Source organism: Delphinus delphis, chromosome 10, assembly GCF_949987515.2.
Source record: "Delphinus delphis chromosome 10, mDelDel1.2, whole genome shotgun sequence".
NCBI classification, from domain to species: domain Eukaryota; kingdom Metazoa; phylum Chordata; class Mammalia; order Artiodactyla; family Delphinidae; genus Delphinus; species Delphinus delphis.
Window position 1 is genome coordinate 39,549,038 of NC_082692.2, and position 25,928 is coordinate 39,574,965.

The 25,928-nt window shown below is 41.8% G+C and overlaps 1 protein-coding gene across 2 annotated transcripts in view; it reads right to left on the bottom strand.

Annotated features, from left to right (window-relative positions):
• BLTP3A (bridge-like lipid transfer protein family member 3A) overlaps positions 1 to 25,928 on the bottom strand; it is a 57,063-nt gene that overhangs the window by 24,502 nt on the left and 6,633 nt on the right. For both annotated transcript variants that reach the window (XM_060021979.1, XM_060021978.1), the window contains exons 2-8: positions 12,168 to 12,330; positions 12,028 to 12,066; positions 11,219 to 11,310; positions 3,479 to 3,668; positions 3,025 to 3,165; positions 2,429 to 2,599; positions 1,547 to 1,739 (exon numbers count right to left, since the gene is read on the bottom strand). In XM_060021979.1, the coding sequence (XP_059877962.1) occupies positions 1,547 to 1,739; positions 2,429 to 2,599; positions 3,025 to 3,165; positions 3,479 to 3,668; positions 11,219 to 11,310; positions 12,028 to 12,066; positions 12,168 to 12,330 (989 nt within the window). The remainder of the gene's footprint in view (positions 1 to 1,546; positions 1,740 to 2,428; positions 2,600 to 3,024; positions 3,166 to 3,478; positions 3,669 to 11,218; positions 11,311 to 12,027; positions 12,067 to 12,167; positions 12,331 to 25,928) is intronic.

Consider the following 25,928-nt stretch of genomic DNA (forward strand, 5'->3'; position numbering starts at 1 on the left):
TCCAGAACTAGTGACTAACAAACCAGTGAGCAATTTATTTCCTGTGGTGGCAAAAGCAATCTTTACGCTGTCACTGCTCCTTTCAGCTCTTTCATATTGGGAGTGGAGAGGGGTTGAAGTCACTTCAAGACCAAGGTATAGCAAAGCAAGAGAGGCATTGGTGCTTGGTGTCCCAGAAAGAAAAGGTAGTAGGTTTCCCCAAGGAAAATGAATCTAGGTCTCATTAAGAAGCAAACGTTAACCTCCAGAGAGGAAAAGGCAGCAAGAACACAAGCTTCCATAGGACGACATCTAAAAACAAAAGCTGGTGGCAGAGGGGTGTAGAGGGGGAACAAAGAGTATTGAAGGAACTGGCAGCAGAGAAATAATAATACCGAATACTGGCCTATGACTAATGTCCTCCAGATTCAGTATATTATGTCATTTGAGCCTGATAACAACCTATGAGGTAAATGAGTAAGATATGATTTAACTTAAGTTCACAAATGAAGAAACTCAGTGAGGTGAAGTGATTTCCCTAAGGCTCATGAAGGAAAGAAATGAGTCAATTATTTTTTCATTCTGAATAAATGTGTATGTGTACTTAATACCAGTTGCTCTAGTGAGTCTCAAATGGGCAGAGATGTCTGCCAAAAAAGCAGGTGCTATTTGTTTATGCTCTGCTTAGAGCACCACAAAATAAAAGCAATGTCTGAAGGGCTCTGGGCTTGACTTTCCTAACAACCACTCCACTCTGCATTAATGCCCTCTCTTTATTTAAAGATGGCTCTCCTATATCCTGTGTCTACTCTTTTTCATATGAAATATCCCTGTGTCTTTCAACTCTTTCCTGCTATGCTATGGTTTCCATAGCATTAAACAATCTGCACACCCTTCCTGGGATGCTTTCTCTTTGTTAATGTCCTCAAGGACAGCATCAAAAACAAGGCTTAGAGTTCCAAATGGAGTCTACAAAGGTGCCAGAGAAGAATTTCCAGAGTTCTGGAACCCACACTTCTATTGATGCAGTTTAAATTAATATGTGATTTAGGGAACACCATGTTAAAAAAAAAATTGCTCTAATGAATGAAAAAGCATGACAAGAACACACCATAACCCCTCTGCTTGGGAAGAACACATTTATACATAATAACTATTTAAATTGACTCAAAGATCTGAAAATTCTGAGGGTTTCCTATAGTTGAATTTACTTTCCTGAAAGCTTATACCAGTGGTTAGCATTGCCCAAAAGACTCTGGGGAGGGAAAAAAAAATATACACTGCTTGGGCTCTACCCCTGAAGATTCTGATTTAGTGGGGGCTGGGAAGAGGCCCAGCTCCTGTGTCTTACTGTCTCACAGGTAGTTCTGCTGCATCCTAAAAGCTGAAGAGCACTTGCTGACAGAGAGCTGCCACAGGAGCACAGAGGCCTGAGGAAGCCCTGTGATTAAGGGGAGTCAGACAAATACCCCACAGAGTCTTGAAAACAGCCTTCCATCCCCAAGCTTTGCCCAGAGCTCCAGGCGGTGATGGACTACCCTGCACAGGCTTAGGCCTCACGGGGTACCTGGCTCTCGGGACTGGCTATCATCACAAATGTGCAGGTCCAGGCGGGAGATGAGCAGATGGTAGGAGGACTCTTTCACATCAAATTTCTCAAAGTACTGGCTGAGGCGGCTGCTGCTGCTGTTGCTGCTGCCCTGGCTGCCACCGAACGCCTGGGCCCAGGACTGCTGGGCACTGGGAGCAGGTGGGGTGATCTACATGTGACAGAGAGAAACAAGAAGCCAGACCCAGACAGCCTCCTTGCTGGCTTTCTTTAAGCTTTAGTTCAGCCTGAAGAAAACCACAATTTGACAAGGTGTCCCTTCCTTCTCATAACTATTCGCCTGGTATCTCATGTAGGTCTATCCCACTTAAATAACCCAAACTCCAAGAAGCCAAATTATAATTAATCTAGTAACTGTCAGAGTCCTGTTCTGAGATTTGAATTGCCTTCTAAGCTCCCACCCCCCTAGAACTTAGCTGACTGATGCTAAAACACCTCCTCCAGGAAGTCTTCCCTAAATGCTCTCTTTCAGCCCAGGTAGTTGGATCCCTTTTCTTTGTGCTCTCATGGCACAGTGTTTACCTCTATTACAGCACTTATCACATCATATTGTAATAACTTGTTTATAGTCCATATTTTAAGACAGCAAGAGTTCCAAGGACAGGAACGAGAGGCTTTCCAGTGGCTAACACTGTATACCTAACACACTAGAGGCACCCAAAGAACAGAATAACTGAATAAATCAGAGGCACAGGCAAAGCCTATGTACCTACAGAAGTGAATGACAAATTCCCCCAAATAAGCCTAATAAAGTCTAGGCTCCACATACGGTGGAGGTGTGAATTAGGTCCGGCCTACCATCTCCCCACTGCCACCAAGGGTCTCTGTTTCACCTCTAACCTGTACAGGTTCAGGGGCCAGGCTCTTTCTCTGCTGGGCTGACTTCTCCATGGCCTCACTCAGTGATTCTGCATATTTCATCATAGCCTTGAGTTGTGAGTCAGTTAGCACCCAGAGCAGGTCATCCAACAGGAACATCAGCTTGGAGGCTATCACATTGCAATCTTTGGTCTGAAGGGGTCACATAGAACACAGGGTTCAACATCTGGTACCATCCCAACTACTCAAAGTGACCACTGCCCAACCAATTGCAGGGATGGCTTTTCAATCCCCAATACACGAAAGTATCAAGCACTGTGGAGAGTCAATTTCTTACAAAACTACTAAAATTTTCTGTGATTAACAAGAAGCAGCAATGATCAACTGCCTATGTGTCCCTATATACAGGTAAAAATCGTGGTTTTCAAAATTAAAATGACAGGGAGGTAGAAATGCTTCCTCATTAGCAGATACAGTGCAACACTGAATTGCAGGTCCTCCCCTTTCAAATGTCATTCCAGGGGCAGGCAACACTCAAAGAGGAGGAAACACCATCTCCCATGCTATCTGGGAGAATAAAAGATGGAAGTTTTCATGAGGACAGAGAACACACTCACTCTTCTCTTGAGGGCTATTTGGATCCTGCCTTGGTTGGTAATAAGCCTCAGTGGAGTGGTGACTGGGTCCTGATCACCATTGTCTGTAGCATCTGCCTCAATTCGAAGTGTTTGCCAAGTTATTTCCTTAAATGTTAAAACCTAGAAGGAAAGAAAGTTAAATCCCTTAATTCTGTGGATGAAATTAATCAAGAGGCAGGAAGTCCAAGGGGAAAAGACTGGCAAGGCAGAGACCCCCACCATTCTCAGCTGGGATCCTACCCACAGAAAGCAGTGGATCAGAGATCCATAATTGAGGAAAGGATGTAACAGTAACACTGGACAGAAGGGATTTTTGGGTTCCCAAGAATGGGGGAGACTTTGAGGAAATCCCCAAAGCAGGAATAACATCCTTTAAGAATGAGTCCTATTTTGAACCCCCCATTCTCCCTTCTCAGAATGCCAGGGCTGTCACCTCTCCTCGGCGGGGGTCAGTGATACGGGTGAGGCGGAGGTCACTCTGCTGCCAGTTGGGGTTCACACTATAGCCCTGGAGCTGCCACAATTCAAAAGAAGCGTGGAAGGCCTTGGAGTGAATCTTGATGGTGATGGAATTGACGACGATGAACATCCCCTCCACCACCTTCTCGGCAAAGCCATACTCACTACAACAAACGAGGCAGACCAACATTCAGGATCATATGAGATTTGACGCATACTCTTTTTTTTTTTTTTTTTTGGCCATGCCGTGCATGTTGCGGGATTCTACTTCCCTTCCCTGATCAGGGATTGAACCCGGGCCCTGGCAATGAAAGCGCCGAGTCCTAACCACTGGGCCGCCAGGGAATTTGTAGGCATACTCTTTATACTGGAAGACATAAGACAAGACTCTTAACAATGCCTGTCTTTGGATGCTAGAACTGTGGATGACTTTTTTTTTTTTTTTTTTTTTTGCGGTACGCGGGCCTCTCACTGTTGTGGCCTCTCCCGTTGTGCAGCACAGGCTCCGGACGCACAGGCTCAGCGGCCATGGCTCACGGGCCCAGCCGCTCCGCGGCATGTGGGATCTTCCCGGACCAGGGCACGAACCTGTGGACCCTGCATCAGCAGGCGGACTCTCAACCACTGCGCCACCAGGGAAGCCCGAACTGTGGATGACTTTAAAAAAATTTTCTCCTCCCATTTCTGCTTTATATTTTTTACATTTCTAAAAATTTTTATGACGATGTAGTACTCTTTCCGATGAGATTTTTTTTTTAAGAGTGGAATAAAAGAAAGAGTTGACCTGGAAACAATCTCTGGTTAGAAAGAATAAATTGAAAAAATATTTTCACAGTCCACAAACTACCTGAATAAATACTGAATATTGTCTGTGTGAGGAGAGCTATAACAACAGAAAGGAAACACTAGGTTTCCATAATATCTTCAAAGACAGAACATACTCTGCAAAAGTAGTGAAAAGAGGAAAGAAGTACAGCCAGGTTAGCATGAGGTCTAATACTGTGAAATCTAGTCAAGAACAGTCCCACCTCTGCCCTGTCAAATCTATCCCAAAGAGCATAGCTGTGCTTTATAGTGAGAGGCAGAAACAGCAGGGAGAGGAACAAAGGCCATCCTTAAAGTCCTTCAGGACGTGGAAAACACAGACATTCTTAACATGTAGGTGAAACAGTTCTCATTACAAGAGATAAAAAAGTCTGGGAATTACAAACTGGAAAAAGAAAACTTTGCAATTTATATCACAAAGGGCTAATATCTCTAATGTATAAAGAGTTTCAAAAAACTCAGAAGAAAAAGACCAAGAGCCCAATAAAAACGGGACAAAGTAGGGACAGTTCACAGAAAAATAAATGCAAATAGATATTAAACATAAAATGATGTTCAACCTCACTCATATATAAAAACTACACTGAGAGTCACTTGATTTATGACAAAAGTGACAATGTCGTAGGGAAAAAAAAGTGCTAACCATAAAGGGAAAAATAGATATAAAGGACTGTGTTAAATTAATCATTTCTGGTCAACAAAAAAGTAACATTAGCAGTGATAGGGAACCCACATAGTAGGAGAAGATATTTGTAATACACGTATATAACCAAGGACTTGTTTCCAGTATAAAGAACTTCTACAAATTAATAAGAAAAAGACAAATAACCCCCAAAATAACCCAAAAGATAAATAGGGGCTTCCCTGGTGGCGCAGTGGTTGAGAGTCCGCCTGGCAATGCAGGGGACACGGGTTTGTGCCCCGGTCCGGGAAGATCCCACATGCCGCGGAGCGGCTAAGCCCATGAGCCATGGCCGCTGAGCCTGCGTGTCCGGAGCCTGTGCTCTGCAACGGGAGAGGCCACAACGGTGAGAGGCCTGCGTACCACAAAAAAAAAAAAAAAAAAAAGATAAATGGGCAGAATACATCAATGCTTTGTGAAAGAGGATATTTTAAATTCTAATAAACAAATCCTCAAAAAAAATGCAAACTAAAATCATAATGTGATACAACTACACACGTATTAGATGGCTAAAATAGAAAGAGAGACAATACTAAGTGCTAGCAACACTGCCAGGGGGAAAAGTGGTACAAGCACTTTGGAAAACTGTCCAGCAGTATGAACTAAAGCAGAACATATGCACAGCCTATGACCCTGCAACTCTACTGCTAGATATATACAAATCAGAAATGTGTACATATGTTCACCAAGAGGTATGTATAAGAACGTTCATAGCATCACTATTCTTTTTTCTTACATATTTTTAATTTACATATAGAAAAGATCATTCTTTGTGGTGTACACGTCCAGGGTTTCAACAAATGCATAGAGTCATGTATCAACCACCACAGTCATGAAAGAGAACAGTTCAATGTAGCATCAGTATGCTTAATAGCCAGAAACTGCAAACAAATCAAATGTCCATCTACAACAGAATGGATAATTGTGGCATATAATGGAATAACATACAGTAATGAGGATGAATGAACGATAACTACATGTAACCACATGGATGACTTTCACAAACATCATGTTGAGCTAAAGTATGTAGACACAAATGATGACATAATTTGTGATTACATTTATATAACTTTAAAAATAGGGAAAACTAACGTGTGGTGTTAAAAATCAGGATAAAGTTATCCTTGAGGGTTTGTATGACTAGGAAAGGTGCAGGAGGCTTCTGGGTTTCTGGAAGTGGTCTGTTTCTTCTTGTAAAGAATCATTAATCTATACACTTATTTGTGTACTCCAATATAACTTACCAAAAAGCTACACAGAAATACCATGTGTTATCTTTAGACAAAAATCCTAAAGTTTGGACTTCCCTGGTGGTGCAGTGGTTAAGTATCCGCCTGCCAATGCAGGGGACACGGGTTCGAGCCCTGGTCTGGGAAGATCCCACATGCCACAGAGCAACTAAGACTGTGCGCCACAGCTACCGAGCCTGCGCTCTAAAACCCGCAAGCCACAACTACTGAGCCCACGTGCCACAACTACTGAAGCCCGCACGCCTAAATCCCATGCTCTGCAGCAAGAGAAGCCACCGCAATGAGAAGCCCGCACACCACAAAGAAGAGCAGCCCCCACTCACAACTAGAGAAAGCCCACGCGCAGCAACGAAGACCCAACAAAGCCAAAAATTAAAAAAACAAATTAAAAAAAAAAAGAAGCCTAAAGTTTGAAAATATTGTCTATTGGCAAGGCTCTTGGAAAACAAGAACTCTTACAACATTGCTGGTGGTAACACGAAATTACAAAATCCTTATGGAGGGTAATTTAGCAACATCTATCAAAATTATACATGCATTTGCTATTTGACCCAGCAGCCCCACTTCCAGGAATCTATCCCAAAATATGCTAGCAAAAAAAGTGGAAACAAACCAAATGTCCATCAACTGATGAATGGATAAATAAAATGTGGCATATCCACACAATAGAATATTATTCAGCCATAAAAGGAATAAAGTACTGATACATGCTACAACATAGCTGAACCTTGAAAACGCTATGCTAAGTGAAAGACACCAATCACAAAAGACCACATAATATATGATGCCATTTATATGAAATGATCAGAATAGATACAGAAAGCAGATTTATGGTTGCCTAAGGCTAAGGCAGGGGAGAATGAAGAGTGACTGCTAATAGGTATAGAGCTTCTTTTGGGGTGATAAAAATGTTCTAAAATTGATTGTGATGATGGTTGCACAACATGGTGTATACACTAAAAACTACTGAATTGTGTACTTTAAATGGATGAATTCTGTAGTATGTGAATTATACCTCAATAAAGCTGTTTTTAAAAATATGCTGGAAAAATACTAAGTAACTTACGAACAAGGTCATTTATTACTGCACTATTTGTAACAGCAAAAACCCTAGAAATAATTCAAATGTCTATCAACAAAGAACTGGCTATATGAACAATGACACCTCTATAAAATATACTGAGTATTTTGCAGGTGCAAAAAGGAATAAGAAATATCTCTCTAGATACTTCTATGAAGTGCTCTCCAGGATATACTTTTAAAAGAAAAAAGCAATGTGGAAAGTGTTTATGGTATGTTACATTTTGTGTAAGAAACAGAGTGGGGACAATACAAACATACATACATATAACATGCCTTGTGTTATAGTTTTAACTTTGGAACTATGCAATTTTACATAGGTTAAAAAATAAAAAAGAATTTAAAAATTTAAAACAAACTGATACAAAACTCCTAGAAGATAACATACGAAAAAACCTAGATAACCCTGGGTATAGCGATTACATTTTAGATACAACACCAAAGGTGCTATTCATGAAAGAAATTATGGATAAGCTGGACTTCATTAAAGTTAAAAATCTGCTCTGTGAAAGACAAGGTCAAGAGAATGAGAAGACCGTCCACAGACTGGGAGAATATATCTGAAAAAGACACATCTGATAAAAGACTGTTATCCAAAATATAAAAAGAACTCTTAAAACTCAACAATAAAACAAACAACCCAATTAAAAAATGGGCCAAAGACCTTCATAGATACCTTACAAAAAATGATATACAGATAGCAAATAAGCATGCGTCTTATAAGTTCTACATCATATGTCATCAGGGAAGTGCAAATTAGAACAACAATGAGATTCCACTATGCACCTATCAGAAAGGTCAAAATGCAGATCACTGACAACACCAAATGCTGACAAGGACATGGAGCAGCAGGAACTCTCATTCACTGCTGGTAGGAATGCAAAATGGTACAGCCACTTTGGAAGACAGTTTGGTGGTTTCTTCCAAAACTGAACATACTCTCACCACAGATCCAGCAATCATGCTCCTTTGTATTTACTCAAAGGAGTTGAAAACTTAATGGCCATAGGAAAACCAGCACATGGACATTTATAGCAGCTTTATTCATAATTGTCAAAATTTGGAAGCAACCAAGATGCCCTAATAGGTGAATGGATAAATAAACTGTGGTATACACAGACAATGAAATATTATTCAGCACTAAAAAGAAATGAGATATAGAGTCCTAAAAAGACACGGAGGAACCTTAAATGCATATTACTAAGTGAAAGAAGGCAATCTAAAAAGAAGGAATCATCCTGGAAAAGGAAAAACTATGGAGACAGTGAAAGGACCAGTGGTTGCCAGGGGTTGGGGCAGGGAGAGGGATGACTAGGTGGAGCACAGAGGATTTTTAGGGCAATGAAAATACACTGTATGAATCTATAATGGTGAATACAGGTCATTATATATTTGTCCAAACCTGTAGAATGTACCACCAAGAGTGAACCTTAATGTAAACTATGGACTTTGTGTGATTCTGATGTGTCAATGTAGGTTTATCTATTGTAACAAATATACCACTCCAGTGGGGGATGTCAATAATGAGGGAGGCTATGCATGTGTGAGAGCAGGGGGTATATGGGAAACCTCTGTACCTTGCTCTTAATACTACTGTTTAAACCTAAAACTGCTCTTATACTGTTTAAAAAAAAAAAATGAAACAAATGAATGCCTCTGTATGTCAAATTGGTATCCAACCATAAGAAGAATGATTTCAAGTAATTTTAAAACACAGTATTTTTTTTTTTTTTGCGGTACGCAGGCCTCTCACTGTTGTGGCCTCTCCTGTTGCAGAGCACAGGCTCCGGACGCGCAGGCTCAGCGGCCATGGCTCACGGGCCTAGCTCCGCGGCATGTGGGATCTTCCCGGACCGGGGCACGAACCCGTGTCCCCTGCATTGGCAGGCGGACTCCCAACCACTGCGCCACCAGGGAAGCCCTAAAACACAGTATTTTGACAATACATCCCTAATAGGATATATCATAAGGTTAAAACACACATACACACAAAGAAAGCTACTGCATTCAGTAGTCGTATCGATAGTTATAATACTGGTTTTGTTATTTTTTGAAACTACTGAAAAAGTAAATCATTTATTATATTATTGTAGTTAGGAACCAAGATTCAGTATATGAATAAAAAATACAGGGACTTCCCTGGTGGTCCAGTGGTAAAGAATCCGCCTTCCAATGCAGGGGACGCAGGTTCGATCCCTGGTCGGGGAACTAAGATCCCACATGCCGTGGGGCAACTAAGCCCGCATGCCACAACTACTGAGCCCGCACACTGCAAACTGCAGAGCCCACATGCGCCACAACTAGAGAGAGCAAACCTGCACGCCACAACTAGAGAGAAGCCCATGCGCTGCAAGGCAGAGCCCGTGCTGCAAGGCAGAGCCCGCGCTGCAATGAAAGATCCTGTACACCTCAACAAACACCCCGTGTGCCACAACTAAGTGCTGACACAGCTAAGGAAAAAAAAAAGAATCCAGCATTTATCCTGACATTCCTGTACAAACTGTATTTCGAATAGTTGGTGAAAGAAAGTTCTTTATAGAAAATCACAACTAATAAATGCAATAGGAAAAAAGAATTATAAAATCTCTATTTTCTATCCTACAATGATATAATAGATCTACAGACAACCATCATCAATGGTCCTTAAACCATGAGGTAAGAGGTAGATGAGGAACTTATCATAACGGACAAGTCAGGCCAACATCATCTGAATCCACTGATTAATCCTAACCAAAGGAATATTATGTTCCTCCCGTTACGTTACAGTAGGAAATACGTGGTACCATTCATGAAGTATTTTTACCAAGAAAACAAACAAACAAATGAATCAAATCCAGCCTTTAAATCTAACGACCAGATTAAACAAGAAACATTTAAAACGACACCTCGAGGACACAATCAGCCAAAATATAAAATGTGGGAAATTCTTTAGAAGAAATACTCCAGTTTCTACAAAGAACAAATGATATATAAAAAAGTGTAGGGATGGGGGACTGTTCAGAGCTAAAGAGCTTTAAAAGGCATATCCCCAAGTATAAGGTGTGGAGCTCTGTGGAGCCACACTGAATTGTAAAAAAATATTTCAGAGACAATTCAGGAAAACTGAATATGCAGTAAGTATTAGATGATATTAAGGAATCCCTATTAATTCTATTAATTGTGATAATAGTACTGTGGGGTTTTTTCTTTCTTCTCAATCCTGTTTGTTAAAGACACACAATACAGAAGTATTTACAAGTGGAATGATATGGCACCTGGGATTTGCTTTCAAGAACTACAGAGTGAAAAAAAAAAAAAGAACTACAGAGTGGGGCTTCCCTGGTGGTGCAGTTGTTGAGAATCCTCCTGCCAACAAAGGGAACACGGGTTCAAGCCCTGGTCCAGGAAGATCCCACATGCGTGGATCAACTAAGCCTGTGCACCACAACTACTGAGCCTGTGCTCCAGAGCCCGCGTGCCACACCTACGGAAGCCTTCACACCTAGAGTCCCTGCTCTGCAACAAGAGAAGCCACTACAATAAGAAGCCCGCACACCGCAACGAAGAGTAGCCCCCGCTGACCGCAACTAGAGAAAGCCCGCGTGCAGCAACAAAGACCCAACACAGCCGAAAATAAATAAATACATAAATAAGAACTACAGAGTGTGCGAACACACACACATACACACACATAAAGTGGCAGAAGAAAGGTAGAAAAAGAATGGTAAAATGTTGAGAATTGTGAAAGTTAGATCTTCAGTGCATGGGGGTTCAGTACACTATTCTCTCTATTTCAGTGCATGTTTGAAATTTTCCATAATAAAGTTTTTATTTTTTAATTAAAAGGTGATCCGAACCAGTTAATATGTTGGAAATAATAGGACCCAAAGCAACTAACCTCTGCCCTGAAGCGAGGGCAATAGGAGACTGTCCATTGGGGGACCGAGGCTCTTCACATGTCTTCATCTCCACCTCTACCTTATCCAGACACTGAAATAAAAGCCACAGAGAGCTAAGCATCTGCACAAAATCCCACACAGCACAGACTGTGTCTTATCCATCTCTGTGCTCCAATACCTAGTCGAGGGCTGTGCCCACAGTAGGCAGATAATAAATGTCTGTCGAATGAATGAATGAACAAACTGAAATACAAAGAGAGCCCTCATCTTCCGCCTTCCATTTCCATTAGCAGCAGAACTCCATGACAAGCATGGGATTAGCTCACAGCAGAAAAAGAAAACATATATCCAAGTTACCGAGATATTACTATCCCTGGGGACTCCAGTCTTTGGGGTAAAGATATGTATCAATCAGTTCCTGGAGGGCTTTCCGCTGATAATCACCCAACAGTCAACATGAACTAAACTTCTAATTTTTCCTCTGTCAGGAGTCCAAAGGAAATGTAAAGGTAGAACCTGGGCAGCAAAACTTGTTTTAAAATAAAAACGAAAATCAAAATAAAACAAAATCAACTCAGGACTCCAGGGTCTTGTGTCTCAGTGCTAACTGCTATGTTGCACAGCAGTTCCAGAAAAAGCCCAGACAATAGTCACTCTGTCTCACAGAGAAGCTCGCAAGCCAGACAGAAGAACCCACACTCCCAAAAGGGACAGCCCATCAGGGCTCCTCCCCATCTTCTCTCAGATCTTCTAAAACCTTACCCCGGCCATCCCCATTTGATTACTTGCAATCAAGAAAGGCCATTACCAAGCAAATTGGGTGTGTCTTCAACTTTGTCCACTGGATCTGAAAGAGGAAAGCAAAGACTCAGGGCTGTGGGAGTCACCCCTCAAGAAGGCAGTCCTGCTGTCCAAAGAGAGTAGCAGCACTCTGACCCCCATTCTCACCCGGATTGAGGCCCTGTTGCAGTAGACCCGAGTGATGGCTAACCAGGTGGGAAGCTCCAGCACATTCTGTAGAACCTCTTCATCCAGCTCCAGGTTGGTCAGCTGACCCTCCCCTTTCAGGGTGCTCAAATTGATTTTGTCCGGGGAAAGATTCTTAGTGAACCTGAAAAGAGTGATGATAAGAAGCTATTATTTCCACAGAAATCTCCACATGGGCATTATAGCAAATAACACTTCTCAGTTTAGAGAAAAGAGAAAGTTAAAGAACAAATGGGGACTAATGGCCACACTGTCTCTACGCCATGTAAGATGTTAGGTGAGGACTTCCCTGGTGGCACAGTGGTTAAGAATCCACCTGCCAATGCAGGGGACACGGGTTTGAGCCCTGGTCCGGGAAGATCCCACATGGCACGGAGCAACTAAGCCCGTGCGCCACAACTACTGAGCCTGCGCTCTAGAGCCCATGAGCCACAACTACTGAAGCCCGTGCACCTAGAGCCCGTGCTCCGCAACAAGAGAAGCCACCGCAATGAGAAGCCCCCTCACCGCAACGAAGAGTAGCCCCCACCTGCCTCAACTAGAGAAACCCCATGCGGAGCAACAAAGACCCAATGCAGCCAAAAATTAATTAATTAATTATTTTTTAAAAAGATGTTAGGTGAGACATTTCATTCTGTCTCGACTGTGTCATCTTTCTACTCAAGAACCTACAATGGGAATTCTGGAGAAATGGCTATAGCAGTGGCAATAGAGCCTTTTGATATATCTGAATCTCCATATAAAACCAGGACTAGATAGCAACTAAAAAACCCATGGATAACATTTAAAACAAAACTAGAAGATAAAGCATCCTCATAAACCCTCATACACAAGCAGGCAGGGAAAAAACATTAACAGCCACAAGACATGAATTCTATAAGCAGCTGTGCAGATCAACACAGAGGAAAACAATAGGGCATCAGACAGATCAGAGAACAGAAGAACCCCAAGATAACCAAGTACTCAGCGAAAAGCAATGTGAGCCAATTTGAGAATAGCAACTGAAACTGGAGGGATTTGGGGCAAGGGGCCCAAAGGAGCTGAAGCAATCTAACCCTATAAACTCATGGAACTAACCAAGGCTCCTTCCTAGGACAGGGTACTGCTGGGAGAGGAATCAAAACTGAGCAAGACAGAAATGAAGAAAAGAGATGGTCCAAATAAAAGTGGGGCGGGGGTGTTTGGGGGTAACAGACCAGAATATCTCAGAAAGCAAGCCATTATACTTTTTAAACACTATTTGAAACAGCAGAAGAGGGAGCTCTATGAGGTTAGAATACAAAACAGTAGCAGATTAATTATGGGCTTGTTAAGTAGGGTAAAGTGAAACCCCAGACCCTTACACCTACCTTTACTGATGTGACAAAAGAACACACAACCACTTACAGACTTGCCAAAGGGACTGAACCTGAATCTCATCACGCTACTGGGTCCAGCTGCTAATTTGCAGGAAATACAGAGGAAAACTGCTGAACTGCACCATAAGTGTGCAATCAGCAAAATCCAGGCCATGGGAAACTCTACAGATCAAGGGGCCTGGACATAAACAATGCACACAGGCCCATCCTCTCCCTTTTCCACAGTCACTGTCTCGTCTTTGCTCATGTGCTCTTGCCACCCACTCCTTTTCCTGGAGCACCCTTATCACAATTTGCCATTCAAGGCCCAACTCCAGACTTCTCACTGAGGCTTTCTTTCCCTAACTGCTTGAACTCACATTAAACTCGTACCTTCTACATCCCTGGAATCTGTAACACACATTTAGGTCATAATCAGAGAGGGTCTTAGGGTGTTCTCTAATTTTCCCATGTGTAACTACTGCTGCACAATTAGATGTTGAGCCCTTTGATCAGGGGCTTAGTCTTAGCCATCCCTCCTAATAAAATGGTTCCCTGACAGAATGCTGGGCCTACATACCTCGTAGCTAACTGCCCTGTTGACTGACTACTCCCAGCTCCCTTCTCTCATCTTTCTGGCTGGATCAACTTAAGGCCATTGCCTCACAGTGTAACCCCCTCTCCTGTATGACAAGTTGTCTAGATGAATCTCACCCATATAAGTTCTCACTGTTGTTGCCTCACATAGTCACTATTTTCTACCCCAATAATGAATTCCATTTCTCCTTCCATCAGTAACTATACTTAGCCCTTATATATATTAGATGCTAATAGCTGACTTTAGAGTTATATGTTGTTTACCAACTTTTTTTTCACACATATCCTTTCCTTTTACTAAGCTATGTTTTCAGTCTTTGTGGCTTTCCTTGGACCATAACATCATGACGGGCAAGAGTTTTATCTTTACAATTTTCCCCTACAGTGACTAACATGGTATTCAGTTGGCCAAAAAGTTCATTCAGGTTTTTCAGTAAAGTGCTACGGAAAACCCGAACGAACTGTTTGGCCAACCCAATACTATGTAAAAGGGCTCTGTAACAATTTTTTAAATGATAGTAAAAAAATTTTTAGAAGTTTATAAACACACAGTACTGTATGATATTAACAGGTACACAGAAATGCACTGCCATGATAACAACAAATTCAGGGAAATGCTTACTCATGGGACAAGAGGAGGAGACCACAGCAAGTGTCACCTGTATGGACAATGCTTATTTCTCAAGTTGGGAGGTGACTGTATGGCTATTCATTATATCACTCTCTATACCTTTCAGTATGGCAAGTATTTCACAATAAATCTACCTAAGATTTCTATCAACAACCTACTGTATAAACTTCCTGTTGAGAGAGCTACTCCTCCCATTGGGTCTCTCACACTCCTACATGTCTTGGTGGGTAAGAAAAACACAAAACACATGACCCTGACTGCTCCTTACCCAGGCCACTTCTCAGGATTCTGTTTGCAAAGCGTTTTGAGGGATGAAGTAATGTCCCCCTCCAGGGCAAAGAGCAGGCTTGTGTACCACGTACTATAAAAGCAGTGGATTCCCCAAGCTCAATGTTCCAGTCCTACGACACATGTACAGGCATCCATCGGGACCTGTTCATACCACACCCATGGGACCTGTGGGGGCAAGGGGAACTAGTGCAAACCTGTGTTTATGCTGCTTGCTGGGCCATGAGTAATAAAGTCCTTTGTCTCTGACCCAGGAGCCTCGTGCTCTGCCAGCAACCACGAACTGCAGCAGGCTGTTAGCTTCTAAATAGGATAAAATAAAATCCCAGACCCTTACACATACTTTTACTGATTTTAATTCATTAAAAAAAATTAATCAACATTTACTGAGTATGAATCAATTTTATTCTAGGAACCAAAAGAACAAGTTTTCTAAAATGGCTCCTATTCTCTGAAAACTAACTTGCCACAGAGGGAAAGAGAATTCCTCTTTTCCTGTAAAGAAGGGCCACCTACTAGGAAACAGGACTGGGTGTGAAAGGGAAAAATGAACACCTTAAACACTTCCACTATGCCAAACAACAACAACAACAACTGAAAGTAAAGGAAGATACAGTGCACATCCCTGAGTAAACTGGAGGAAACACAGTCCTGAAGGAAGGAAAGGAAAGCAGAAGACAGAACTCAATGTTATTTGTAATCACTAGGTACCAGCAGGCTTTGTTTTTCAAGCCCCTTTTGTATCTAAAATAAGATATTACAATTATTTCCTCCCAGCAACCCTTCCTTTACTCTTTAAGTATTCAGGGAAGCCACCTCAGCTCAGAAATGGGGGCAGGGCATCCATCAGAAGAATTAGTCTTAAAGATAATAATTTTTGAAGACATAAAATTAGTTTTGAGGACTGTGTGTCTCCCCTCTCCTTTGCACAGATTCTGATAAGACCCCACCTCCTCACCTCAGCTGAGAATCACTAAGATAAGCTACTTTTCCTTCTGATAAAAAGTTATTTTCAAGAAAAAAAAGTAATAGGTACTTTTTCAAGTATGTTTCTCTCTGAAAAAAAGAAGAACATACTTCAAATGAAATGAATAAGTTACACCGCTTATTAGCACTGACATTCTCAGAGTGACTGTATTAAATAGGTAGCATACATCTAACTTCTATACTGTATTCTATGCAAAATCTAACTCTATTTACAGTTCCATATAAAATAAATGTCATTTTTCATTTTTTCAAGCCTTAAAAAAATAAAAAAGTATGACAACATTTTACTTTGTACCAGTCACTGAAAAGGAATTTAAACACATTATCTCAATTAGTCTTCGCAATACCCCATATGAGGTATGCATCATTATCCCCATTTTAAAGAGGAAGAGCAATGGTTCTGATGAACCTAGGGGCAGGACAGGAATAAAGACGTAGACCTAGAGAATGGACTTGAGGACACGAGGAGGGGGAAGGGTAAATTGGAACAACTGAGACAGTAGCATTGACATATATACACTACCAAATGTAAAACAGATAGCTAGTGGGAAGCAGCTGCATAGCACAGGGAGATCAGCTCCGTGCTTTGTGACCACCTAGAGGTGTGGGACAGGGAGGGGATATGGGGATACATGTATACATACGGCTGATTCACTTTGTTATACAGCAGAAACTAACACAACATTGTAAAGCAATTATACTCCAATAAAGATGTTAAAAAAAATAAAGAGGAAGAACATGAGGCTCAGATGTGAAGTCATTTGCCCAAGGTGACAGGGCAGGAAGAGGCAGAGAAAAAGCATGAACCCAGCTCTGCTCACTGGACTGTCTTACTTCTAGTAACATTTTCACTCAGTAATATGTTCCTCTAAAACACATCTGGCACAGAATGAATTTATAAGCTATCTCAGAAATGGTTAGAGGACATTTTTTCCCTTTTACAACCTACCATGGACTGCTTAACCTGTATAAGAAGAATAAATCTGTTTGGGGGGGTAAAGTTATAGTGTAACTCCATCAAAAACTTTTCTGCACTTCGTCAAACAAATCAGATTAATAAAATCTTTCTTAAGTATGCCCAGGGCTAAGTCACCACCATACCAGCAGTAATGCCCAGTCTCTACCAAGACACTGACAAGAGACCACACAGGTTACTGTGCCATCATCTCTATGATCAAATATGCAAGTAAGTTAGTAAGTAATCATCAAAAACTGAACACACAAAACCAAGAGTTCTTTACTTATGCTCTAAGGACGGCTGACAGTACGGGCGGGTTATGCCGGACCACCACAGGCTGTTCTCCCATAACAGTAATAATGATATAACATAGATTTGCTTTTTAATTTATCAATTTACTTTTAGGAGTCAACAAAAAATGGCTATTACCTTACCAGCTTCTCAAAAATGCAGTAAGGGGCTTCCCTGGTGGCGCAGTGGTTGGGGGTCCGCCTGCCGGTGCGGGGAGCACGGGTTCGTGCCCCGGTCCGGGGGGGATCCCGCGTGCCGCGAAGCGGCTGGGCCCGTGGGCCGTGGCCGCTGGGCCTGCGCGTCCGGAGCCTGTGCTCCGCAGCGAGAGAGGCCGCAGCGGTGAGAGGCCCGGGTAACGCAAAAAAAAAAAAAAAAAAAAAAGACAAAAATGCAGTAAGAATTCCTCAACTGATATTGTCCACATTTTATAATAACAAAGAATAGGTGAAAAGGTGACCCATGGGGCCAGTCGTGGGGGAGGTTTGTGGAGTCTACTCAACCAAAGAAACCACTGATCTGAGATCTAATCAGAAACCATCCAACAACCCCTGGTACAAATTTCATTCAGCATTTGTGCTCTTAATAGAGGATGACATCACTGAGTCCAAGGGTGGCTGAAAAGGCTAATGGAAGCCTGCTATTTATTCCACTTCAAGAATGTGGGAAAACATTTTCTGGCCATCTGTTACTGTTACAGAGCATAGAAGCTAAGATGAAATCAAGATGGAAAAACAGATTTTGATCAGGTTTCATTTCTGCCAGAGAACTGCAATCTGCCAAAGAGACAAGAGAGAAAGGCTCTCAGACATCTTTACATGTACCACAATGATGGAAAGTGAGAATTCTTAGATTTGCAGTCACAGAATTTCAGAGCTAGAAGGGATCTTAAATAATCACTTAGTCCAGGGACTTCCCTGGTGGTCCAGTGCTAAAGAATCCGCCTTCCAATGCAGGGGACCCGGGTTCGATCCCTGGTCAGGGAACTAAGATCCCACATGCCACAGGGCAACTAAGCCCCCGTGCCACAATTACTGAGCTCACACACCTCAACGAGAGAGCCCGTGTGCTGCAAACTACAGAGCCCATGCACTCTGGAGCCTGCACACTTCAACTAGAGAGAAGCCCATGTGCCACAACGGAAGATCCCATGTACCACAACTAAGACCCAATGCAGCATGCATGCACGCATAAATAAGTAAATAAATAAACATAGTCTTTTTTTCACCTTCCATTTTTAAAGGACATTTTAGCTGGATATGGAATTCCAGGCTGAGTTTCTTCCTTTAAGCATTTTAAAGATATCATCCCATTGTCTTCTTGCCTCTTTCGTTACGGATGAGAAGTCAGCCATTAATTTATATCAATGTTCTCCTTTCTGTGATGAGGCATTTTTCTCTGGCTGCTTTCAAGTTTTTCTCTTTATCTTTAGTTTTCAGCAATGTAACTGTGATGTGCCTGGGGTGGTTTTCTTTGGATCTATCCTGCTTAGGGTTTACTGAGCTTCTTGGATTCAGTAAATCTGTTTTTCACCAAGCTTGAACATTTTTAGACATTATTTCTCCCACTCTCGCTCTGTTACAGCTCTTTTGAAATATTATTAACATACCATATATACATGCATTTAAAATGTACGATTTTTTTAGTATATTCACATAGTTGTACAACCATAAGCTTAATCAATTTTCACTACCTCCCTCAAGGAAAAAAAAGCCATACCCTGCAGCTATCACCCCCAATCTCCCCATCCCTCCCAAAGCTAGACAACTGTCCTTCTATTTTTTGTCTCTATAGATTTGCCTATTCTGGACATTTAATATAAATGGAATCGTACAATATGTGGTCTCTTGTGACTAGCTTCTTTCACTTAGCATACTGTTTTCAAAGTTCATCTATGTTGTAACATGAATTGGCACTTCATTATTTTTTATAGCTAAGAATATTCCATTGCATGAATATGTCACATTTTGTTTATCCATTCATCAGTTGATAGATATTTGGGTTATTTCCACTTAGAGAATATTATGAATAATGCTACTATGAAAATGCAAGTACAGGACTTCCCTGGTGGTCCAGTGGTTAAGACTGCGCATTCCCAATGGGGGGCCCGGGTTTGATCCCTGGTCAAGGAACTAGATCCCACATGCCTCAACTAAAAGTTCACATGCTGCAACTAAAGATTCCCCATGCTGCAACAAAGATCCCATGTGCCGCAACTAAGACCCAGCACAGCCAAATAAAAAAATAAATATATTTTTTTAAAAAAGCAAATACGGGGCTTCCCTGGTGGCGCAGTGGTTGAGAGTCCGCCTGCTGATGCAGGGGACACGGGTTCATGCCCCGGTCCGGGAAGATCCCACATGCCGTGGAGCAGCTGGGCCCGTGAGCCATGGCCGCTGAGCCTACGCGTCCGGAGCCTGTGCTCCACAACGGGAGAGGCCACATCAGTGAGAGGCCCACGTACCGCAAAAAAGAAAAGCAAATACAAGTTTTTTTGTGGACTTACAAATTTTATTTCTGTTAGACATACACTTAGGAATAAAATTGCTGGGTGAAACAGTAACTGTTTTACTTTTTGAGGAACTGCCTATTTTCCAAAGTGGTTGTACCATCTTGCAATCCTACCAGCAGTATTTGAGAGTTCTAATTTCTCCACATCCTCACCATCACTTGTTATTATCTGTCTTTTTCATTATAGCCATCCTAGTAGCCACTGTGGTTTTGGGGGGTTTTTTAAACATCTTTATTGGCGTATAATTGCTTTACAATGGCATGTTAGTTTCTGATTTATAACAAAGTGAATCAGCTATACATATACATATAACCCCATATCTCCTGCCTCTTGTGTCTCCCTCCCACCCTCCTTATCCCACCCCTCTAGGTGGTTACAAAGCACCGAGCTGATTTCCCTGTGCTATGTGGCTGTTTCCCACTAGCTACCTATTTTACACTTGGTAGTGTATATATGTCCATGCCACTCTCTCACTTCATCCCAGCTTACCCTTCCCCCCCCCTTTGTCCTCAAGTCCATTCTCTACATCTGCGACTTTATTCCTGTCCAGCCATTGTGGTTTTGATTTGCATTTCCTTGATGGTCTCATGATGTTGAACATCTTTTCATGTATTTATGGCCATGTCTATTCAGATACTCTGCCCATTTTTAAATTGGTTACTTGTATTTTTTTTATTATTTAGTTGTCAGCCATTATTCAGAAGTTTTTTGTCTTGTTTTAGTTATTTACTGCAGCAAAACAAATTACTCCTAGCGCCATAAAACAGTAAGCATTTTATTAAGCTCACACATTCTGTGCATTAGAAATCCATTCAAGGGATAACTAGGGTTGTTTTTCTCTGATTCATGATATCTGGGGCCTCATCTGGGAAGAGATGAATGGCTAGGAGCTGGGATCACCTGGAGCCCTCTTCATTCACGTGGATGGGCCCTGAGCTGGAATGTCTCAAAGGCTGGGCTCAGCTGGGACTGTTGACTGCACACCTACATGTAGTTGCTTCGTGTAGCTTGGATGTCACTTCCACCCCCATTCAGTTGGTTACAAGAAAGCCACTAGGGCCAAGAGAAAAACATGTAAGGTGAAAGATATTGTTGTAGCCATCTTTGGAAAGTATAATCTGCCGTGTATCTTATTCTCTCTTCTCTCCTTCTAGGACTCCAGTTACACATATTTTAATATTGTTCCATAGGCTGAGACTCTGTTTTCGTTTTTCAATCTTTTCTGTTCTTCAGAGTAGATAATTCCTACTACTCTATTTTCAAGTTCACTGACCCTTTCTTTAGCCATCTCCAATCTGCTGTTGAGCAAGTCCAATAAATATTTCATTTCAGATACTGTACTTTTAAGTTCTAGATTTTATATTTGGTTCTTTTTATACTTTCCATTTCTCTGCTCACATTCTCCATTTGTTATCAAGTTTGCTTTAAAGTCCTTGTCTGATATTTATTACTACCAAGTTTATTTACTACTACCAAGTTTGCTTTAAAGTCCTTGTCCGATAATTCCAACATCTGAGTCATCTTGGGGTCATTTCTACTGACTGCCATTCTCTGGACAATGAGTCACATTTTCCTTTATTACACATGTAGTCATTTATTATTGTATACTGGACATTTTGAGATTCTGGATTCTGTCAATCTTCCTTTGAAGAATTTTGTTCTGTTGGGCAATTAACTCAGCTAGATTCATACTCCAAACTCTGTCTTCCCTGTGGTGGACAGAAGCTGAATCTCAGCTCAATTCTTTCAGCTTTCAACCATTGCCTTTCCAGGCTCCATGGAGTCTTCGCCCATGCATATCAAGGATTAAAGCAGATTTTAGGGCTTCCCCTTCTTTTTTTTTTTTTAATAATTGCAAATCTCTTTATTCTTTTTTTTTCTTTTTGGCTGCACTGGGTCTTCATTGCTGCACACTGGCTTTCTCTAGTTGCAGCGAGTGGGGGCTACTCTTCGTTGCAGTGCGCAGGCTTATAATTGCGGTGGCTTCTCTTGTTGCAGAGCATGGGCTCTAGGCATGCGGCTTCAGTAGTTGCAGCACGTGGGCTCAGTAGTTGCGGCTCACAGGCTCTAGGGCACGTGGGCTTCAGTAGTTGTGGTGCATGGGCTCAGTAGTTGTGGCTCGTAGGCTCCGGAGTGCAGGCTCAGTAGTTGTGGCACACAGGCTTAGTTGCTCCGCAGCACGTGGTATCTTCCCGGACCAGGGATTGAACCCATGTCTCCTGCACTAGCAGGCGGATTTTTTTTTTTTTTTTTTGCATTACACAGGCCTCTCACTGCTGTGGCCTCTCCCATTTCGGAGCACAGGCTCCAGACGCGCAGGCTCGGCGGCCATGGCTCACGGGCCCAGCTGCTCCGCAGCACGTGGGATCTTCCCGGACCGGGGCACGAACCCGTGTCCCCTGCATCGGCAGGCGGACTCTCAACCACTGCGCCACCAGGGAAGCCCAGGCAGGCGGATTCTTAACCACTGTGCCACCAGGGAAGTCTGCTCCCTTCTTTCTGAGATTTATTCCCTCATTTTCCAGCCCCTCTTATAGCCCTGAACTCTACTCTCTGACTGCCCAAGCTAGTAAGACTGCAGATTTTTGCTTGAGTGCTAGCCATCACCCACCATGCAAAGTGGGGAGTGTCCTCAGGCAAAAAGCTATATAAGTGAGAATCTTACCCAGTGCAGTTCCCATCTTTCAAGTTCCCTGTCAGTTTCTGCCTCATTTGGTCACTTTCCAAAGTCTTCCAGTTGTTGCTTTTTACATACTACCCAGAGCTCGTAATTGTTACATGAGGGAGGGTTAGGTCAATATAAGATACTCCTATATTATTAGAAGTCAAACCCTTTTCTACCTCTGTCAAGCCAGTTCCTCAAATGAAGTGAGTTCCTGAACACTGCAGCCCCTTCTTTCGCTCAGGTTAAAAAACAGAAATTTCAAAAAAAGAGACACAGAGAGAGAAGAAAGAAAAACAGATGTCTCTTAGAAAAGGGAAATGCATATTTTCAGCTCTGCCTGGGAAAGCACTACACCAGATGGCATGAGGAAGTCAGCTTGAATGAACTTAGCCCATCCCTATCTGGACTGTCTACATTTCAGAACTCCCCAACTTTCAAATGACCCATATATACCACTGCCCAGACCCCTGCTGCCCAGACTCCTGCCCCATCCTCACTGCCACTGCAACAAAAACCACTTTTGGAAAATAAAAAACAAACTTGGAGCTTCCAGAGTATCTGTGGATTGAGGAGCTATGAAAGTAAGAGTAGCTTAGGGGAGTTGACCCTGTAGGACATATTATGAATTAGAGTTGGTCTAGTTAGAATAGCATTCCGGCTCCCAAATATGTTCTCTATTCCTCCCCTTGAGCTGGGTGAAATCATATATCCTAATGAACTGGGAATTTTGGTGAGAAAGTAAGGGGAGCAGAGCATATAGGCCTGAGGGTAGGGGGATATGGTAGCAGAGGACTGGGGGTAGAACCGGGGCAATGGGTGCATGAGAAGGGGGGACTTAGGAGGTGGGAAAGAGACATAAAGGAGAGAAGAGCAAGTATATCAAGAGCAAACTTGAGCTGTTTCAGATTCCAGACTAACTCAGTGGTTCTCAGCCCTAACAGACCCAACTCTACGAGTGGTATTGCCAAGAGTGACAACATTTTCTAAAATAACGTTCAAATCAATTTTCCCCCATGGTAGCTGCAGTCCTGGAACATTCACTCTAGTTTAAAGCTATGCAGGGAATTTCCTGGTGGTCCAGTGGTTAGGACTCCGTGCTTCCACTGCAGGGGGCACGGGTTCGATTCCTGGTCAGGGAACTAAGATCCCACAAGCTGCGCAGAGCGGCCAAAAAAAAAAAAAAAAAAAAATCTGTGCAGTACTTTGTGTTTACATGTAAGTAGGCTTATATAATCTAAACAGGTAATTCACCTCTGTAAACATCTAACAAACATTCAGAAGTCAAAAAGAACAAAGGACAAGGAGTTCCCTAGTAGCCTAATGGTTAGGATTCCAGGCTTTCACTGCCGTGGCCCAGGTTCAATCCCTGGTCAGGGAACTGAGATCCCGTAAGCCACTTGGTGCAGCCAAAAGTAAATAAATAATTAATTTTTAAAAAGACAAAGGACAATCCTTCTTTGTGTGAAATGATTCTGCATACTGCATGACATCAGCATCTCCAGCCCACTCATTAAAAGCTGGTCACACTCCTCAATCACAACCAAAAAAAAAAGTCCTTGTTGAGATACAATGATCTCAATGATCTAAAAGATCTTACTCCAAGGAATGGGAAAGAAAAACGTTTTCTTCTTCTTCTTCATCTCCCCACCTCCTTCAAATGGTTCCCTAACAATCAAGATCCAGATCTCCATCTAGTGAGCTTATATTATATATAATTAACACACTATTGCTTTTGTGGGCTAACTGGGAACCTATTCAACATTTATAACACTATTTCTACTACTGGACCACACACTCCAAATTTCAAACTTAGAAATAAATTTTGAGAACATAACACTTCCATAAGTCAGAGACTTAAATACACTGACCTCTCACCATCAGTGTTCTCATTCTTTAAATGATGGGCTGACATCCAAGATAGATAGATATAGATATAGATATCTCCAAGGCACTATAAAGACTGAGTATACATGCAAAATGATCATTGCTGTGGGCGAATAAAACAACGTCAATCAACAAATAACTTATAATACATCTAGTTCTTATTTTTGTGGCAAGAAGGTACAAACTACATACCCTTTACCTAACTTGCTAATGTGAATTATTTTTACACCTTAGTTTTTCCATTTACTACAGATATTGATTGATTGATTGATTCTACTGCTTATAAATATTGGGAAATGTTCTTTAGCATCTATAATCAGCACCAGTAGCACTTGCTTCATCACACAGAGATAAAAGGTCCCTTAATGACACTGGGTGAATTGGATTCCCTTGCCCTTCTGCTCTCCCACCCCCACTCCTGCTCCGGTCTACAGTTCCATGAGTTATAACTATACACCTCCATTCTACATACCTTCTCCTGCACCCACTTAACCCATTCAAAACATCTTAAACTCTCTGGTTTTCAAAGTAGCCAAAGGACATAATCCCTGCCATATGGGGGTCACACTCCAGTGGTTGTAGAGAATTAAGCTGTGATAAAAAGAATCTTTTTTTTTTCCAGCAATTAACACCATACTTAACAGATTATTATTCAACCAGGCTTTATATTAGGTGAGGGTAACTAAATGACCTCTAATTTTTTTTTTCCGCTGTGAGAATACAGTATATGATTGTGCTATCTTCTTAAACTTTGGATAATTAAATCTTCTAAGGACCCAACCCAGTATTATATTTCAAGTATTTCACCTATGCTGAGGTCAAAGTTTACCTTGTAGTGTGCCTTGATAAGAAAAAAATGATAAATGGGACCAGCCCTTGCTTCCCTCTCTCCTTAAGCAGTGATACAGAGCATTCATCTCTACCTCTCCGTATTAAAATATTAAGAAACATAATTCTTAAATATCTAAAGAATTAGACATTTGGGTAAGTTAGGCACTGTCAGTGATCTCTCTTGAGCAACTTTAATATGATAAGTAATAGTCACTGTTCATTGAATACTTTTTCAGTAGCAGGCACTTTTATACATTATTTCTAATCCTCAAAACAACAGAGTGCGTTATTATCCCCCATTTTACAGATGAGAAAACTGAAGCTTCAAGAAGCAAAAAGACTTGCTGAACACCAGTTTACAAGTAGCAGAGTCAGAATGTACAGCCACCTTTTAGAATCCAAAGTCCTGGTTCTTTCTACTACAATGACATGCCTCTCAATTAATTTTTCAAAGCAGCTAATTTCATTATTTGTGAATCATACATTAAGCTTTGTACGTCAGATACATATGACAGTACTGCTTTGAAATTTTTATTGCTTATAAATGCTACTTTTTAAGACACAACACAACCACTTTATGATAAAAGGGAATCATCCTTGGAAAGTTGTAAAGACTCTAATACAAAAACTATGAAATTCAGGGCTTCCCTGGTGGCACAGTGGTTGAGAGTCTGCCTGCCGATGCAGGGGATGCTGGTTTGTGCCCCGGTCTGGGAAGATTTCACATGCCGCGGAGCGGCTGGG